Source organism: Talpa occidentalis, unplaced genomic scaffold (genome assembly GCF_014898055.3).
Source record: "Talpa occidentalis isolate TD23 unplaced genomic scaffold, MPIMG_talOcc4v2.1 talOcc4.15, whole genome shotgun sequence".
Lineage (NCBI taxonomy): Eukaryota > Metazoa > Chordata > Mammalia > Eulipotyphla > Talpidae > Talpa > Talpa occidentalis.
In genome coordinates this window covers 65,359,930-65,379,158 of record NW_023601543.1, presented here as the reverse complement: position 1 = coordinate 65,379,158, position 19,229 = coordinate 65,359,930, and the positions used below count along the sequence as shown (strand labels likewise).

General features: G+C 40.6%; 1 protein-coding gene across 1 annotated transcript in view; it reads left to right on the top strand.

The window, feature by feature from the left end:
• OTC (ornithine transcarbamylase) overlaps positions 1-19,229 on the top strand; it is a 58,439-nt gene that overhangs the window by 10,011 nt on the left and 29,199 nt on the right. Inside the window, exons 2-4 of the mRNA XM_037512530.2 lie at positions 2,089-2,227; positions 3,816-3,897; positions 12,097-12,184. Coding sequence (XP_037368427.1) covers positions 2,089-2,227; positions 3,816-3,897; positions 12,097-12,184 — 309 coding nt within the window. The remainder of the gene's footprint in view (positions 1-2,088; positions 2,228-3,815; positions 3,898-12,096; positions 12,185-19,229) is intronic.

Below are 19,229 nucleotides of genomic sequence, written 5' to 3'. Positions count from 1 at the left end.
GAAGGGCTTATTCTCACCAAAGATCTACTGGAAAATAATCTATTTACTTGCTTAATTCACAATGAACCAATTAATTCTGCCATAAAGTTGCATATTTGATGAAATATTCATTTGTCTAAGTTATTGCACATCACACAATAGAAACAACAGTGGGTGAATTTGTGATTGTTCTACCTATTATCCTGTTGTCTTTGCAAAGAAGACATACTTAAATCCCACCAGATAATTTCACTCTTCATCCCAGGTAGCACAAGCTTTTTTCCTAAGCAGAAATTCAAGCATCATCATTTTGTAACAGTTATAAACACTAGTAAAATTGGTGTTTAATATATTTGGTAAGCCACAATTTGGCCTGGGTTATTCATAATTTGGAATGGTATATAATACAAATTATTGTTAATGGAGCTAACACTATAGATAGTGAAATAATAGATGCTACCATTTTATGTACTGACTATCCCAAATAACAATTATTGTTTTTATAATGTAACAGAATGTTAGAATAAGACTCCTTCTATCTCAGTTTCTGCCCAGACCTAATAGGTCTTCCTTTATTCCAAACTGAGATGCCAAACCACTAAAACAGAACATGCAACAGGGTTGCACAAGAATGAGTTTGCCACCCATTGGTGACCATCCCTAGCCTCCAAAATGGACTGCAGAAACCAAGACACAGGTTGTAGGTTAGAAGGGTATTTCTGAGGGTTGTCATTGTGTATGAGGTGCCCCATATGGGGGCGAGAAGTTATTCTTCCCTTACCTCAGGTCTAGCGAAACTGGCACCAATTTTGTTAGTGGGAGAGCTTGGGGACACAGTACACTGAGGTCAGGCCTCTCCCTGGGAAACCTAAAGGAAGAGGAACTGACTGGCTAACTGTTCTGAGGGCAAAACAAGAGAGGACTATATACTGGGGACCAATCTCTTGTTTTTCCATGAACTAATATGGAATGAGGAAGAGACCTAACACGGCATTGTTCACCTCGTGAAGCAACCTCCTGAAGGCGTGGAGAGAGACCAGCAAAAAGAGTCTGGATGTGTTCCCTAGGATGCCAGAACAAATGTAATTGTCTGCCATCAGGGACTGCTGTGAGACATTCCCAGTGAGGAGAACATTCTCCAAAAGCACCCTATAAGAAAAAGAGTCAGGTTCAAGCACCTCCACCAATGCTAGATTACTACAACAGGACCAGGCTTTGCTGGCTCTTATCTCCCCACCTCCCCTGGGCTTGCCTCAGAGGAACTGAAGACAGGGAAACAGAAGAAATAGCTATGGTCCCTCTTCCCTTCTATAGGAGGCCAACTTGAATTGGGCATGAGCTGGAAGGAAAAAGGTGTTCATGTGCAGTAAACTTCTTAAATTGCTAAGTAGAGATAGCACTTAATTACTGGATTATTAATAGAGATAGCACTACAAATAGTGAAAAATTATTACTACACATTCTGAGAATCTCAGAGAGCAGAGTAAGCCGAGGACTTTTTTTTTTTTTAATTTTCTGAAAATTATAAGAAAAGCTACAGGGCCCATTGTATTCAACTAGGGAATAAGAATAAATCTCCAAGGATAGATTTGAAGGGCAGTAGGGGAACAAGCTGAAATTGTTTTCTGTTGTAGGTACATTATATAGTCTTTGTATCATCTAATGAATTCAATAATAATGGCTAACATTTATTCAAATAATTTTATATGCCAGACACGGTGTAATTTCCATGTAGTAAATCATTTCATCCTCACAAACATCCTTATAAGATTATTATACTCATTTGTTAGGTGAGAAATTTAGACATAGAGGAAGGTCAAGTAATGTGCCAAAAGTTGTACAGCCAGTTAATGGCAAAGTCACTCATATGGATATTTCTAGCAAATGAAAATTCAACATCTTGCCTCAAAATTCTGCTTTTCTCTCAACCTCTGAAATACCCGGTGCCTAAAATTGAAGCCACAGCAATGTCAGTTCCAATGCACTAGCACTTTGTAGAGACACGTGAGGCTACTTGTGGTTTGCTATGTTTTATTTCGGGAATAAAACAAGGAATCACCGTAGTACAGGAGTTGTTTTCCTGAAATATTTGTTTCTCTTATTTCGTAGATGTGGACAACCACTACAAAATAAAGTACAGCTGAAGGGTCGCAACCTCCTGACTCTAAAGGACTTTACAGGAGAAGAAATTAAGTATATGCTTTGGCTATCAGCTGATCTGAAACACAGGATAAAACAGAAAGGAGAGGTATGTAGTATTTTTATCTTATCTTCCATTATTACCAATCAGCCTTTTTAAAGGCAGGCTTTCTAAAGAAAGAGGGAAAGGAAATGACATTAAAATTCCTAACCAGTAGCTAAGTAATGAAACCACATAGTCGGGGTAATTGATTATCACTGAGAGTACAGGCATATAAAAAGCATAAAAATCAGTTATTCAATGACAAGTCATTGCACTTCTTTCATGTGGAATGTTGAAATTCATTATGAACTGGATCAGAACTTAAGGAATAATATGTCCGGAAAGATTTTATATTTATCCTTCCTTTCTTTTCTCTGTGTGTTTTTTAGCAAGTTAAAAAGCAGGATGATACATTTTTTTCGAGCCAACGAATTTGAATTGTGGATGCATATCAGATATATGATCATTAGAATAATGTCAAAAATTCACAGTGATGTGACAGTGTTGATTTTATTTTTACATTAGCATAGAAACAATTAAATGGTAACCAAGTAGGAGAAGAAATGGGATATGGTGCTTAGCTGTAAGCATTATTCTGCATTTTGAGCAATTTATGTTTGAGACACGCTTAATTAACACAGTAGTTTCATTTAAATTGCTTAATTGTGAAAACATTTTCGTATTCCGTGCTTGCTCAAAAGCTTTTTTAGAGTTGGTTTCAGTTTGAGAAAGTTTTACACAGGCTTGATTTTCTTATCTACTTCACCAGCTCTTCAAATTTATAAGAACCAATTGAAAACAGGAGTGACTCCAACTTCTATGGGTTGATACTTCTGTAGAAAACCTGAAATCAGGAGAAAATTTCCCCCAAGATCTCAGGCCTTTGTTCTTTACACTTTGTGTGTGAGGAAGGTTAGCTGGCAAGAATCTATTTGTTCCAGAGCTCACTCTTGCTATCAGGAAGTCCATCTACAGAAGAGGAAGGAGGAAGAGACCCGCCCTCTATGCAAACTCTCCCCACTATTTCCAAAAGACTTCCAGCCTTTGCACTTCCTTGAAGATATGAGATGCAAGTGTAGCTGAAACTGGGGCATCGTCACTAGCAGTCTTAGCAGCACACGTGACAGAGTAGCCTATTCCCAACTGAGAAAACAATTCCTAGCCAAGCATCTTCAAGCATCTTCAACACTGATGGGGATTTCCGTGGATTTTAGAAGATAATTCCATCCTGAAATATTAATATACTTTGCAACAAGTGTTTAGGTTGAACCCAGCGCAACTAATATTGCTTGCAAATTGCAAGCATTACAGGGAGTTCCTGTCCCCTCACCCCTTGTACAGAATATGAAAAGATACTTTATTTTTAACTTTGAATTTTTATTTTCCTTTATGTTGACTTTTTTTCCCAAATTACATTTATTGAGGTAAAGTAGGGTGACATCTTTGTATCAGTTTTGGGGGGTTATAAGTTCAAAGCTCTGCAAATGGTGAAAGAAAACTTGAACTTTTAAAAATAACATTAGGAATGCTTGTTTGGAAACAGTAATTCATTAGTCTACATTTTCTGATAATATAAAGAATACTTTTTGAAACATAAGGCCTGATATTGGGTATAAAATGTATTTGTCATTGTATTCTTGTCCTTGATTTCCAGTATTTGCCCTTATTGCAAGGGAAGGCCTTAGCCATGATTTTTGAGAAAAGAAGCACTCGAACAAGATTGTCCACAGAAACAGGTGAGTCTAGAGACAAACTGGCACTTGTGTTGAAAAGTGGGACTCAGGTGAGAACGTGGGACATGTAGCCCAGTCGGGGGATTTGTGTGTCTCTTTAGCAACCTCAAAGGGAAACACTGTCACTGGGCGTTGCAGTGCAAGTCTCTGAATGCTCGTCCCAGTTCTCATTGAAGCTACAAGCAGAGATGAGAGAAGTTCCATGAGGACTGCCCAGAAGACTCACATAGTTCTTCATATTCAGAAACAAAACATGAGTCGTGTGACTTCTCTGGCTTCAAACGCATGTGCGCAAGAAATGTATGGGTATTTTTCTAACATGTAAAGAACTTTTTCTTGTTTGTACCCACTTCGCTAGCTGGCGGAAACCTAATCTCTGCAAATTCAGCAATAATGAATCGCTTCCAGATTTACTGTGTCAATTAGGGTCTCCTGTTTGCCATAGTCATGGTTAAGTCCTGGAGGGTAGCCCAGTGTCAAAACGTCTAGGGCTGTGTAGATCTGGTCATCAGGACATCCTCATCAAATGTCCATGCTGGAATTGGCCGGGACTTCTGCACTCCCTTTAGACCTTGACTGTCTCCCTTTAGACCTTCACTGTGGGGTTTGCCTCACTCTGATCACAAGACCTGAGATAGCACTTGGTTCGATTCTCTCAACAACCTGGCAGCTCCCAATGCCACGCTGGACACAGAGATAAAACGAGGCTTCCTCAATTCCATTGCCCCCACCCCCACAACCAGTGCTGGGCTCCTGAGAACTCGAAAACATTTGCTGCATCCTAAAGTCCTGTCTAATAACAAGATTGGGGTGTTCTTGGTGCTGGGGTTCCCCAAACACATGTGAAAGGTTCATCATGCCCCCCACCCTTCAGTACTGGGCCTGGGGCACAGACATCTGTAAAAAAAAAAAAGTTCATCAATTTGTATTTCTTTTGCTGCTTCTCTCTCATTCTTCCTCTTCCAGTTCTCAGTGTTGGCAGCCAGGTGATAGAGCAGGAGGGGAAACTGGCTCTCACCATCCACTATATTCTTTTAAATCTTATTTGTGCCTGGCTGTTGAAACTCAAAAAAAAATTTTTCAAACTATAATCACTGTAATGGGCTTCAAAAGGTCTACTTTGAAACTCATAGGCCACATACTATCTTTTCTTTCTTTCTCTATGCAGTTCTTTTCTACTAGACCACCCTGAATCAATAATGTGACTGCCCAAAAGGACAATGGATAGGATGCAGGAGGAGTACCACAAATAAAAACTCATTAGCTAACACTTCAAACATTGTATCCTACTTAGAAGCATCAGAATTTTTCAGGGCTGAGAAACACACAGCTATTGCATGAGATTCTTGCTTTGTAATGATCGCTAATGAAGTTCATCAGAAACATAACGAAATGCAATTCAAAGGGGCTAAATGACTTGCTAAGTTCACTCAATTAATACAAATAGCACCAGGATTCAGATCTCACTCAACTTCACTTTTCTTACTACTGCCTCAAGACCCCTTGAGAGAAGGAGAAAAGGGGGAAATGTATGAGGTGTCCTCTAATCTTTAAGGTTTTTAAGTACAAAACAGATGAGAATATTTTACTCTTTAAGGCTGACTCCTTTAAGAGGTCGAGATGACATTTGACACATAGTAAGGGAAGAAGGGATAGTGCACAAATCAGTCAGTAATTCTTCAATTCTGCTTTCATGAGTCATATTGAATTTTATATAACTTTATCTTTTTTAAAATCACCAAAATAATCCATTAATAGAAATTTCACAATTAAAAAAATTTTTAAATCAAATTTTCATAGTAATTGGTGTTTTCTGCCACTCCTCTCTGTTCAAATGTTATGTTTAACATCAAATAGCCCTGCATAAGTGATTCATTTTGCCATTCACACAGAATGTGGTACTTTGGCTATTAATAAAACTGAGAGTGGAGGTTTAATAAGCCTTTGGGTGCAGCCGCTGTGCCAAGTGCTCTACATCAATCGCATGGATTATCTCACTTAATCCTCACAACAGCTCTGTGACGGTGAGAACATTGAGGATAACAGGCAGAAACAGGTTCAGCAAACCGCCCAGGGGCACATAGGCAATAAATGGCAGACCCAGGATTGGAAGCCATTATTAAATGCATTTTTTAAGTATCTAATTTAATTCAGACATGTAATAGTATGTTTCATCTTGGGAAAATTGTTTCTACAGGTGACATTAGGCATTTTGTTAAATGATGGTTTTCTAGAAAGAGGTGCTCAGAAACCTGCACAAAATTGCAAATGGTAACAACAAATACATGAGCCAAAGAACATATGATCCTAAAACCTTATGGTTTACAGAGTATTCATCATGATCCTCCGTAAGTACCCATGGGGCTAATTGTATTTGGCATCCTGCCAAACTCAACAGTAGGGAAATCAGTCAGTGCTGTTGGCTTTAAATGCTTACAGAAATGGTAAACCCCAGCCCAAAACATGGCAGAACATTCCTGTGCGTACACATGCATCTTAACATTTGGCTCTAGCTACAATGTCTCATCAAAGCCTGTTACCTTGATATTTAGAATGAAAATAAGGTGTAATTAAAATGGTCTATTACTGCTCCAGATTTGTACCAGCCCCTAGGATGGGTGTGATCCGTTTACATCCTAAGTATGAATTTCAGATATCCAGCAGTATTTCTAATTACTTCAGGGGACAGTATAAAATTCTGCACCCAAGTCCTATTAATTACCCATGTAATATTTTCATTAAGGTGTATCACACCAACAGAAAAGACAAACATCCAGACAAAGAATGGAGATGTTAACAGCACCCTCCCTCGTATCTCTGTCCAGTCTCTACCCCACCCACACCATTACCCTGACTCCTAACTTTATATAAATGGAATGGAAAACACCTACTGCTACGAAAATTTGATTTAAAAAAATTTTAAATTGTGAAATTTCTATTAATGGATTTTCATGATTTTAGAAAAGATAAAGTTAAATTTATATAAATGGAACTTTATATAAATGAAATCATTCCATGCATTCATGCGTGCTCTTTTGTGTCTGGTTTTCTTCGTTCAACATTATGTTTGTGAGATGTGTCAGCATCACTGTGTGAAGATGTAAATCATTCATTCCTCATCCACTCTGTACATGCCTGCCTGGCAGGCTGTGCAATTCTCCTGAGTGTGTACTGATGATTATATTCTTTTATTGCAAATTAATTGAGCAGATAGATGGATACATTTATTAATCTTGGTAAGGGCAGTAACTGATAGAAAATGCACAGGGCCTCCTAAGAGATGGTTCTTTTCATTATTTAACATTGCTGTTTGACTTTCAAGGTGAAATAAAAGCTGCTGCTTTCCAAGCTGTTTCACACTCATCTTTACAAAGATTCCAATATAAAAATTGCGATGCTGTTCTGCATGACTAGAAGTGCAGCACAGATAATCTAGTGACTGCCTTCGTTCTACCAGCAAGAGCCCTCTGAGCCCTCGTATTTCCAGGGTGTGATTTCTATTTCTACCTTCCTTCCAAAGCTTGTAGGGGTCATGAGGAAAAGAAAGAGCAAAATAAGTTGTGTGTTTATTTTCCCAAACAAAATTTAGGGTATCAACCAAAGAAACGCCTTGTTCAAAAATATCTGCTGTGAACACATAAACAAATAAAGCAGATAAAAGACTTCTCTGGACGAAGGGTGAAGAGGGAGAGGAGACCTACCCCCTGTCCTCCTTCCCTCAGCGAGGGCAGCTCCTGATTGTTTATCAGAGCCTCTGCTACACCATCTGGGTCTGAGAACCTGGCCTGTGCTTTTGGACTGGAGTCCGATTTTTAAAAAAAATATTTATTTATTTATTTTGTAGAAGAACTGGGGTGTAGGTCAGAGGTGCGGGAGAGGGAAGGGTGAGAGGATTCACCAGAGACAGAGTGGGGGAAAGAGCAGGCAGACTGACGAAATACACTGCTGAGGGGAGCAGCAGGCGGGACAGGAGAGGTCTGCTGCGCCATATTGTGGATCAGCTCCCAGCCCGGGGACCAAACTCAGGCTATGGGGGTGATAGTGCTGAGACTTAACCCCTAGGCTACAAGGAAGGCCCTGAGACTTCTTTTTGATCAGTGGCTACAGTTGCAATTTTTTCTGGGGGGGGGGGCAATGCTTCCCATTTTCTCTTTCAAGGACAGCTGAAGGCTTGGCGCCTCCCTCCCCCCCCCCACTTCTAAACATGTTCTGTGTTCCCTCTTCCTATCCCTACCTCAAGTCCAGGCTTGCTATGAGTCTACTTTAGAGCACAAAGAGGGGAATGAAAGAACAACACACATTATTGCAGCAAAATGGCCTCTGGTCAAAGTAAGAGCGTGACTTGGAGCTGACCTACCAGGCCTTAAAACCTTCCTTTGTAGTTACCAGCCTGCGATGGGAGTCATCCACCCCTGGTATAGACACAAAGGGGGATCCAGTAAAGACTCTGTTGCTGAATAGGCACTATTCATATTTGTTTAGGTGACTCCCTGTTTAGAAGCAGATTAAGTGCTCAGGAGTGATTATAATCGTGTCTAGACTCCATTAGCACACTTCATACATGATAGAAAATTCTGTTCTGTTAACAAAATGAGAGGTTTGCAAATGGAAAGAATGGGTCCTCTATCCAGAGTCAAAATTCCTCCTATATTCACTCAGCAAGTATACACTGAGTACTTAGTAGGTACGTGTATTTATCAGAGGTTTTTGGGAGCGCTCCATCAGTGGACAAGACAGGGAAATCCCTGCTTTCAGGTCATGTCCAAGTTCCTGCCTCCTTCCCACCTTCGTTCTGCAGCCTCACCTCCCACTACTCTCCTCCTCCCAAATCCTGCACCTTCCACACCAAATTTCTTGTTGTGCTTTGAACTCACAGTCATGTGAGTTCCTCCCACCCTCAGTGGTTTTCTTCACTGAGTTGCTTAGAAGTTACAACTCTTGTTCCTGACATTCCCTTCTCTGCGCTAGTTTTCTTACAGTACTTGTCAACATCTAAAAAGACATCTTATTTAATCTACTCATTCAGTTTATTTTCTGCCTCTCCCCTAGATTGTAAGTTCCTTGTTTACAATGCTGTTGGCAGTGCCTAGAACAGCACCATGCACGTCATTTTAGAATGAATGAGTAAAAACATTCCAGGGGCATGCTGTGGGGCCAGGACCTGTTACGGTCACTTCAGGTGACTACTTCAGACAAGATGTGCCTCCCCTTCCTACAAAATTTGCTTCAATTATTGATAGTGAGGACAATACCCATGCCCCCAAAGTAATGAAAAGGTTTGTTATCCACATAATGTAACTTTCTAGGGAGAGCAGAGCTGGCTCCCAAGCTGATCTGAAAGTGGCATTCCAAAGCAGGGAAGTGATAGTGCATTGGGGTTTTATTGTGAGTAGGTGGTGAGACTGGGGTGAGAATTCCGATGCACAGGTCGGGGTTTTTGTGGTTTCAACCTCTTGCTAGTGCCAAAGGAAGGAGCAGCTATACTTTCTAATCAGCTTGCCCAAATGTAGGGCAGAAAGAGCAGGGGGAGGGACAGGGTTGAAAGCCTGAAGCTGTCAAACACCCGAAATGAAGTCAGACTTTATAGGACTCAGAGTGAGTAGGACAGTTAAGGTGTTTCCTCATCTCTCATTCTACCTAGGATGTAACACATCAGCTCTGCAAAGGATCATAGGGCTACAGGCCAACTGCCTGATTTTCCAGATGAGGATGAGACCAGTTCCCCTTTGTTGCCCTGTCTCTGTAGATTCCGATGTAACTTGTCTCAGGGCCTGTCTCCCTTTGGGAAGACCTTGGGCTATAGGTTCTTAAAAATAATCTTGAACATTTTTTTTTTACACTCTTTGACTCTCAGAATCCCCATCTATAAATCTTTTATAATGCTGCCTAATGTGCTCTTTGTCCGAGTGAGCGGTTCATTGGGAGAGCTGGCAGCTGATAATGCTTGTGAATCATCATGGCTGCCACCAGAACATGGCCGCCTCCAGCTAAAGACTATGTTGTCAGAGCTTATTTAAGACAACTTTCCTAAGTACGAACTAGGTAGATTACAATTTCATTTTATGTAGTAACAGGCACAAGGGCTACTGTTTTGTTCTGGATTTTTTTTTAACTTTTTATTAAAATTTTCAAATAAACAAAAGTAGAGAGACTAGCAGAATGCTTGCAACAACACCCTTACATCCATCAGCAACGGTTAATACGTTGTCTTCAATTTATTTATTTTTGTTGCTGAAGTATTTTGAAGTTACTTAAAGTTATAATGATATCCTATCCCACTTAGTATGCATCTTTAGAGTCTCCTGTATGACTGTAATGTCATTATTACACCTAATAAAAACAATTAATACCATTTACTACCAGTCCATATTCAAATTGCATTATTCAAATTGTGTTAAAGCATCAGTGGGGTGTTTTATGAGACTTTGGGTCAAATTCCCCTTGATGGATCTAGCTGACCATATATGTGAGGCATCCAGGAGGGAAGGAGGAGAGTAAGGGAAATGCGGGGAACCGAGGGGAGCACAGTGGACAACGGGGGAGGACTATGGGTGCTTTGGTGGTGGGAAAGCTACGGTGACCACACCTGAGGGGAGAAATACTAGACTGTCAAAATATTAACAAGGATGTAAGACAATGGTATGTCATTAAAAAATAGATAACTCTCCATCCTGGGAATGATTTTTTCTGTCCTTGTTGAAAGACTAAAAATAAATAAATAAAAATCCTCGTCCCTTAATTCCCTACGCAATTAATGATTTCTTCCATTCTTATTGGAAATAGGTGGGATTAGCAAGTTGTGTCTGTTACATAAAGATAAATCATGCACAGTAAAGTAAGGAGGAAAAATTGTTTGCAGAAATCCTTGGACATTGTATTTGCAGTAATACTTATTTACTTTTACATTGTGCATGGAGGAAAGCCTTTCCACTGAACCTGTCTCAAATGATAAAGATCTGATTGAATGTTATCATTTCCCATAATTTTGCCCCGGATATATGAAAAATGGGCTCCGTTTGCCCACAGAATTTAGCTGTGGCTTGGAGCCGACCCCACTATATGTCATCCTCAGAGCAATGGAATATACGGGGAGGGCAGGCAGGAAGCACCCTCATCTGCCCAAACGTCTGCGGTCATCACACATTCCGTGGGGGGCTGAGGCAGGGAGGGCCACATGTGAGTGGTGCTCAGCTTTGTCTGGGTTGAAGGATAAATAAAGCATCAGAAAGACCCTTTGACTTTGCTGACTTTTAGCAACCAGGAACTGCCATTTCAATGCTTGCTTTATCTTCAAACTTTTTTCTAAAACTGAGGTACAATTTATGTGTAGTAAAGTGGACTGATCTTAAGTGTGCAGTTCAATTGGTGTTGAAAAATGCACATGCCCATCTAAACTACAAATTCTATCAAGATATAGGACATTTCACCTCCCTAGAAGTTCACTGATGCTACTTCCCAGATAATCATCCTCTCCAGAAGCAACTCCTGTTATAATTTCTGCCACTGTGTGTTACTTTTTCCTGTTTTAGAATTTCATGTAATTGTAATTATACAGTATCTATTCTTTTGTGTTAAGATTCTTTTATTTGGTGGGCCTCCCCTGGTGGCTCAGCAGTTGAGAGCTGGGCTGCGAGGCTGCCCGCAGCCTCTGCAGTGCCGGTTTGTTCCCCGGCCACCAGCGAGGGTCCCACACACACAGACACACACACACACACACACACACACACACACACACAAAGATTCTTTTATTTAGCATAATATTAGTGAGATTCATCCATTTTATACCTATTAGTAGTTCCCTTCACTTTTACTACTGCACAGCATTCCATTGTAATCCCTGATATCCCAAGCCACAGTTCATTTTTCCATTCTCCTGGGTGGACATTATATATTTCAAAGAATTCACCCGAGGTGTATTCCCCCCAAAAGGAAGGATGTCCCATTATCACCAGGTTCTGAACAAGAAGGTGGAGAAATGTGCACACATCTGAAAGAGAATTGAGTGCAGTACAGAAAATTCCATCTTGTTCCCTTGATTCCTCATTTTCCTTTGCCTAGAAATTCCCGATTAGAGAGGTTGGAGAAATTTAAAGATTTTAACTTTTTGATTAATAGTGCCAATTCCTAATCATTTTGTCTCCTATTTCAGTTCTATTTTTTTCCCAAAGTGTTTTTTATCTTTTTTTTTTTTTTTTTTTGTAGGTTTTGCACTTCTGGGAGGACACCCTTGTTTCCTTACCACACAAGATATCCATTTGGGTGTGAATGAAAGTCTCACGGATACAGCCCGGTTTGTAAACCTTCTCTTCAAAGCTTATTTCAGAACCTGATTGATAAATTTCAAAATGAAAATATGCTTCTCTTTAGATAATGGTTTTTCCTCCCAGTGCCCTTGTACTGTTCTCTGCTTTCCTTATTTCCCACTTTCCCTGAGCTTCTGAACATCTCTCCCTCAGACTGGTCACTTTCCATGGGTTAAGATATATATTTTTTCTAAGCAATTTGAACAGGCTTCTGATCATATAAAAATCAAACTTAGGGAGATTTAGAAATCATCACGCATGACTCCTACATTCTGCAGTTCAAGAAACAGAGGTCCAGGGAAATCCACACCTTCAATGACTTATAGCTAGTTAGTATTGAGGCAGGTGGTAATATTAATAGCTAATATTTATCAAGCATTTATTATGGATCAGTCTTTGTTCTAACTCGTTTAATTCTTGTAACAATCCAAACAGATTGGCATAAAGAGGTGGAACCACTTAATTAGAAACATACTAGCCACTACAATGCAAACTCTCAAAATATCGATGACTTAGTGTTGTGCAAGTGTTCCTGATTGGGAAGAGGGAAGGACTGATGATTTATGTGGCTGTTCAGGGAGTCTTGATGAGGATGACCCTGCCATCTTTAACATGGACTTTGAAGTCACCCTGGCTATCAACATCCAGCCAGCAGCAAGGGGCCAAGGACATGGAGAAGAGCTACTTGCTTCCAAGCCACATTAGCAAAAAAGTGACACAATCAAATCTACTCACATTCTATTGGCATCTACTGGTAGCTCCCGCCCACCTAGCTGAAAGTAGAGGTGGAAAAAGCTCATAACTCCCATGCAATATTAAAAGACTGCAACTTAGTCTCCCGGACTCCTCATGCAGTGCCCTCACCATTCTACCAGGTTGAGGAATGCAGAGTAATTATCTTTGTTTAAATATTTTGCCCTCGACATGGAAAACAAATGATTTTTTTCTGAAAAGTTGGTGCCATAAAGTAATTCCTTGCAGATACTGTCTGCTTTTAATGGCAGCTGCTCTAGTATATACTAAAGAAGCCATCTCATTTGAATTGCTGAATAGATTTCAAATAACTCATCCTTAAAGCTTTTAGTTACATTATTTCATATGGGACTATGTTCAGATTAAGAAGTGTTGTTGTGTTCATCTTCTGGATACAAAGGAAAAAAAGAATAAATAAACACAGATGAGTTATTTTTTCCAAATATGCTGCCACTGACTGGGATGATATTTACCTAATAATTCTGCTTCCATGAAAGTGAAATATACTTTATATTCAAGAGCAAACATTATAAGCTGTTTGAGGAATGATGCTAGGGACACAGCCAGGAGAAGTTTCAGAGGGGATCCTCCACATAGAATCGAATGAATTAATGGTGAATGAGTTATGTGTGAACTAATGATTGGAAAAGCATTGTAATGTATAGCATAGTAATGAGTAATGAGTTGTGAAATGTGAAATGTTGCAAATCACGGAAGCTCCTTAGAGACTCAGCGTCGAGGGTTTTTATTTGGGATGGCTTCATAACATCCTCTGCTCGACATATACCCAAATTGCAAACTCCTGGAAGGAAAGCAGGTCTTCATTTTAAACCACAGCCTGTGTAAGAGCTTTTCAGGCATAGTGAGGCACTCATAGATCCAGGAACAGTGGAAACCCTGCCCAAATCCACATTCCCAGAAGCCAAAGGCCAACACAGCAAGCAGACCTTTCAAAGGAAAGCAGTTAGGTCTGCTATGTTAACTCCGTTCTGTTTAGAGATCACAAGCCTTGAAATGTAACCTAAGATTTGCCCCTTACCTACTCTGTGACCTCCATGGGTGAAAGTTTCTGTGGATCTTAGTTTTCTTTTCATGAAAGAGGGAATTCTGATCCTTAAGGTCCACTTTGACACTGCACTCATGAATCCATGCAAATGTACTAGCCATAAAATGGTAGCCCTCAACCAGAGGTATGACCCAGTGGAAACTGTAGACAGACGCAAGTTATTTGTATGGGGTAAAGAGATTAAATTTTCAGGGCTCAAAAACTCTTTTGAGAGTTATGTTGGGGAGCTTGTTAAGATGCACACCAAGAAATTTGCCATGTGCAGTTTAGGGTTCAGATGGTGTCTGGGAATCTATATTTTCAAAAGAACCCCTAATGATTTTACTGCAAGGGTGGCTGGATCACACTTTGAGTGATCCTGTGTTGGGCGGTTGTATAGTAATCCTGGATTGCTGTGCTGTCAATCTAAGCTAGTGTAACAGTGAGAGCAATGGTCAGGAAGGGACAAATAAACATTTATATGCCTTTATGATAACTGATTGTGAAGGGTAATATTAGCAGATGCAGGGAAATGAAAGCCGTTTCTGCTTTGGGGAGAAAGTGATAGATTAGGTACTAGACATATTGCATTAAGATCGGACAAATATCCACAAACCATTGGAGATAAAGATTGTGGGTTAAGTTGAGAGCTGGAGAAATAGAAATATAAGCTCAGTGGTAGAAAATGAGCTCCAGAGTCTCATTGCGGGAGGATTACAGAAGGCTAAACCTTGAGGAGAGGTGTGGTTAGGGAGGATCAGGAGGAAATTGTCAGGGCAAAAGGAGACTAAAGATAGTGCAATATCAGAAGAGGCCGGAATGGGAGATGGGGAGGTCAGAAAGGGGAGTAACTGCTGTGGAAATCTGACTTTCTCTAGTATACCCTATGACTGCTTAATCTGCCAAAAATATCTGACAAACAAGATATGGCTGAGATGCAGAAATTCAATAAGTCTAAATTGAAGAAGACAAGAGAAATCCACTGCCTTTCACAGAAGCAATTGAACAGAAGCAAGGAAGTGAATCTTAATGACATCTACCCTGCTGATATGCACTGTATGATCCATAGCCATTGCCTCCTTGCTTTCTGCAGAAATTTAACTTTGTAGATGCAAAGAGAATGGATGCTGTTTAAATGACAGGTGCTGACCCTTTCCAATCAAGAGAATAGTGCCCACATGACACTGACCAACGGTGGTGGTTTTCCACATGCCTGTTTGGCTGCTTTGGGGGCCTGGTGGTGTAAAAAAAGGGACTGCACATGGGTATGAGAAGAACCTACGGGGGAATACAGTGAATGTGGCAATAGGGAAAAAGAAAGCAAAGCAAAACTGGGCCAGTCTCCTGAAAGCTGTTAAATGCAATTTTCAAAGTGTCACTTACTTAGTCAAATGATTTAATTATTCATTTATTCAAACATTTATCGAATGCCTGGCTTTTCTTCCAGGCATTGAGAAATGCTGATCAAGTCAAGCAAAATCCTTGTTCAAGTGGAAATTATATTCTAGAGGGAGGAGGTTTTCACTGAACAAATAAAGCATGAATAGAATAGCAATTGAAGTAAGTGCTTTAAGGCAGCTGACGCAGAGTGATCTGTGGGCAGAGAAGCCTACCTGAGAGCGAGTGGTCAGGGAAGGCCTCTCTGAGGGCGTGCTAGACAATCTGAAAGCTCACTGATGAGACAAAACTATGGAAAGAGCAGCACAGATCCAGAGAACTGCTGCTACAAAAGCTTAAGGCAAGAACAAGCTTTATGTGTTCAAAAACAGGGAAGTCAGCAATGTTTCTAAAATCTGCAATCAACATAGCTTAAATCCAAACTTAAAAAAAAGTACCCCTATGAGTTTATACTATCTCAGCCACCAAAGGAAGGAAAAAATCAATCAGACCAGGGAGGAAAAAAAATCAAATACATGGTAAAAGAAATGGTATGCCTCTTCTTTCTGGATTATAATAAAACCTGTTCACTCTTCAAAATAGCGTGGGCAAATTCTCCTTGGCTAACTAGGCCTGAGTTGGGTACTGTTCAATCCGAGGGTGCTAGTGGGGAGGGTCAGGGAGCAGTGAGCAGGAACTGCCGACCGTCACGTGGAGCTGGTGCCTCTACCGCCCGCGCCCCCCCCCCCCCCCCCCCCGCGCCCCCCATTGTCCCCAGGTCTGATGATTCATTAGGAAATGCTGTCTACAGGGGACGCTCGTAAGAGACTCAGTGTCCGGGGTTTTTACTGGGGATTGGTCACATAGGCACCCTCTACTCACAAGTACCCAAATTCCACACTCCCAGAAGGGACGCAGGCATTCAGCATAATCTATAGTGTTTATACAATTTAGGCTATGAGCCATCCATATTGTTTCTAGAAATGGTGGAAACCCTCCCCAAATTCTATATAGATCCCAGATGCCAGCCAAGGCCGGCTGACCTTGCAAGCAGGCTTTTTGAAGCTAGCCACCTTACGACCACTACGTTCATTATTTTCTGCACAACCAACTCTCATCATTTTTCTGGATTTTGCTAAATGTCCTTTACCCATATATATTCGAACTGGCAGGGGAATGGATCTTACATCTAAGATTCGAATTGTTTCCTCACTTTAGTGTAGAAGCCTATCAGGCCAAGGCTCCCATTGTTCAGAATCAACGATTGCTAACTTTTCTTCTTTGAGAAGTCTCTCTTAACTCTTCCCCACCCTCTAATATGCCAGAAAACACTACACATATGCATTTGTACTCAATTAAATTGGCTTCAAATTTGAGGGTACTTCAGATTTTGTCAGTACTCTGGTACTCTATTGGGTTAAATGTGGAATATTCTCTGTTTTCCTGGCTCTGGCCTTGTCCTTTTAGATGTAACACTGGAAGTGACACCTTAGCATGACTCAGAACACTGATTCTTTGGAAGTTTAAAATTGGAAGGAGCTTGGCAATAGCAGTGGGACATTATCATTCCAGTTTAAGGCTTTGTGTTTCTTCCATAATGACAGCTGTTCCTGCCTAATGCTCTGGGTCCACTATTGAAAGATGCATAATAGCTTCACAGTCATTTTCACTTCAATACAGTACTTAGTAATGCAGCTTCAGGAACCACGTGTATGAAAGGCTCCACATAAAACCAAATAATGTAACGTTCTACTCTAATTACTTTCCCTGTAGATGTCATTTACTTATGATAGTCATTGCTACAGTAACACTTTGTTGTGTTCTGCCAATGTAAAACTAGTAGAAAGGAAAATCAGCATAAAACACTGTATTAGTCTCCCAGGGTTACCAGACCACAAACTGGGTGGCTTGAAACCACAGAAATTAATTTTCTCACAGTTCCGGAGGCTAGACGGCCAAAATCAGCATGTCAGCAGGGCCGTGATCCCTCTGAAGGCTCTAGAAAGTATCCTTCCCTGCCTCTCCCTACCTGCTGGTGGCTCTCAGCAGTCCTCAGCATCCCTTGGCTTATTGCTGCATCACTTCCAATCTCTACCTCCATCTTTACCTGGGATTCTTCTCTGGATGTTTTTTTTTGTATCTTCCCCTCTTTTTATGAGGACAGCAGTATTTGACTTAGGGTCTACCTGATTCCACTATAACCACATTTCAGCTAATTACATCTGCAAAGATCCTGCTTCCAAACAAGGTCATATTCTGAGTTTCCAGGTGGATGTGAATTTGGGGGACACCATTCAACCCCACATAGTCACATACCCCTGTAGCACCGTGGAAAGGTCTTAAATCATTGCCATTCTGTAACTCAAATAATGGAAGTTCTAGAGGGATTTGTGGATGAGACAAAGTCCTCAGGAAAAGTAAACCATTGTCATATTGAAAAGAATATTTTACAAAACTGAGATACTGTTATTAAGATATTCATACCCATGATATTAAGACTCAAAAGTAATATTTTTTAGGTTTCTGGCGAAACATTTTAAAATATTACCACCTAATGGGAAATACGTACCTGACCAGGTACATATAAATTGGTATCTAGTTGGAAATGTGTTCTCTCCATGAATCTTTACAGAGGACCCCCAATAAGCCAGCAGGTATGACAGTTTTATGTTCTCAGGTAAGTGGTAACAAAAGCTAGCTCCTCTCAGTGTGAACTGTGATATTTCATACTTTAGAGGCAGTTCACCATAGTGTAAAGAGCAGGAGCTTTGAAGCAAGGTCAGGCAGGCTTCACTCCAAGTCACAGCTCACACCACATTGGCCCTGTAGTTTGGACCAATTGCTTCTCAGTACAGGCGTCCTCAGCTGTAAAAGAGTTACAAATACTTATCTTAATGAGTTATATGAGGATCAATGAGAAAATGCTTATAAAGGACAAGCACACAAAAGAAATCCAAATGATATGGGTTGAATAAAGTAGTGACTTAACTCAATGTCAGGAGAGGCTCTGACTCAATTGCAGCCATTTCTGTGGTTTCCTATCAACTTACGCTGACCCAACACTGAAATTCCCTTTTTTTAAAAGATTTATTTATTTATACAAGAACTGGGGTGCAGGTCAGAGGCGCAGGAAGGTGAGAGAATTCACCAGAGATAGTGCTGGGAGCAGAACAGGCAGACGGACCAAAGACGCTGCTGAGGGGAGCAGTGGGTGCGACAGGAGAGGCCTGCCACGCCATGTGGGTTTCTTCCTGGCCAGCTGGGAATCGAACCTGCACTGCAGAAGTTGCAGACAGCTTCACGGCTCAGCGCTCAACCCCCTGTGCCACCGGGGAGGCCCAACACTGAAATTCCTATAGCACATTTAGAGCTCATTCTCAATGCCATTTCTCCCTACCTGTTTATCTCTGAAGTCCTCTAATCTAGAAACTAACTTCTAAGGGAGAATGATCTGGCTATTATAGGAAGCTTTGTGAATAAGATGCATATGCAATTTCATTTACCATCCCAGGCTTCTTTCTGGTGTCTTTTAAATGACACCAGTCATTTAAGAGGAGCCCATCTAGTTTTGCTGATATAAGTAAAATGCTGGGTGCAGATATTCGAGGGCTGGACTATTCTCCCTCCCAGGGGGAGACTGAGTCAGAAAATTTATTTCTTGACCAAGTACAATGGGATTAAAGTCTATGCCTCTTAGTTCTCAGCCAGTTTCAATGAAAAGTAAGAATAGTAAACATCCAGGTTTTGAAAATGATTACAGGATTCTCAGTGATATCAATATGCACAACCAAAGATTGCTCCCTCTGTTTACGAGTCAGCTATTCAGTTGATAGATGTCATTGACAAATACTGGAATT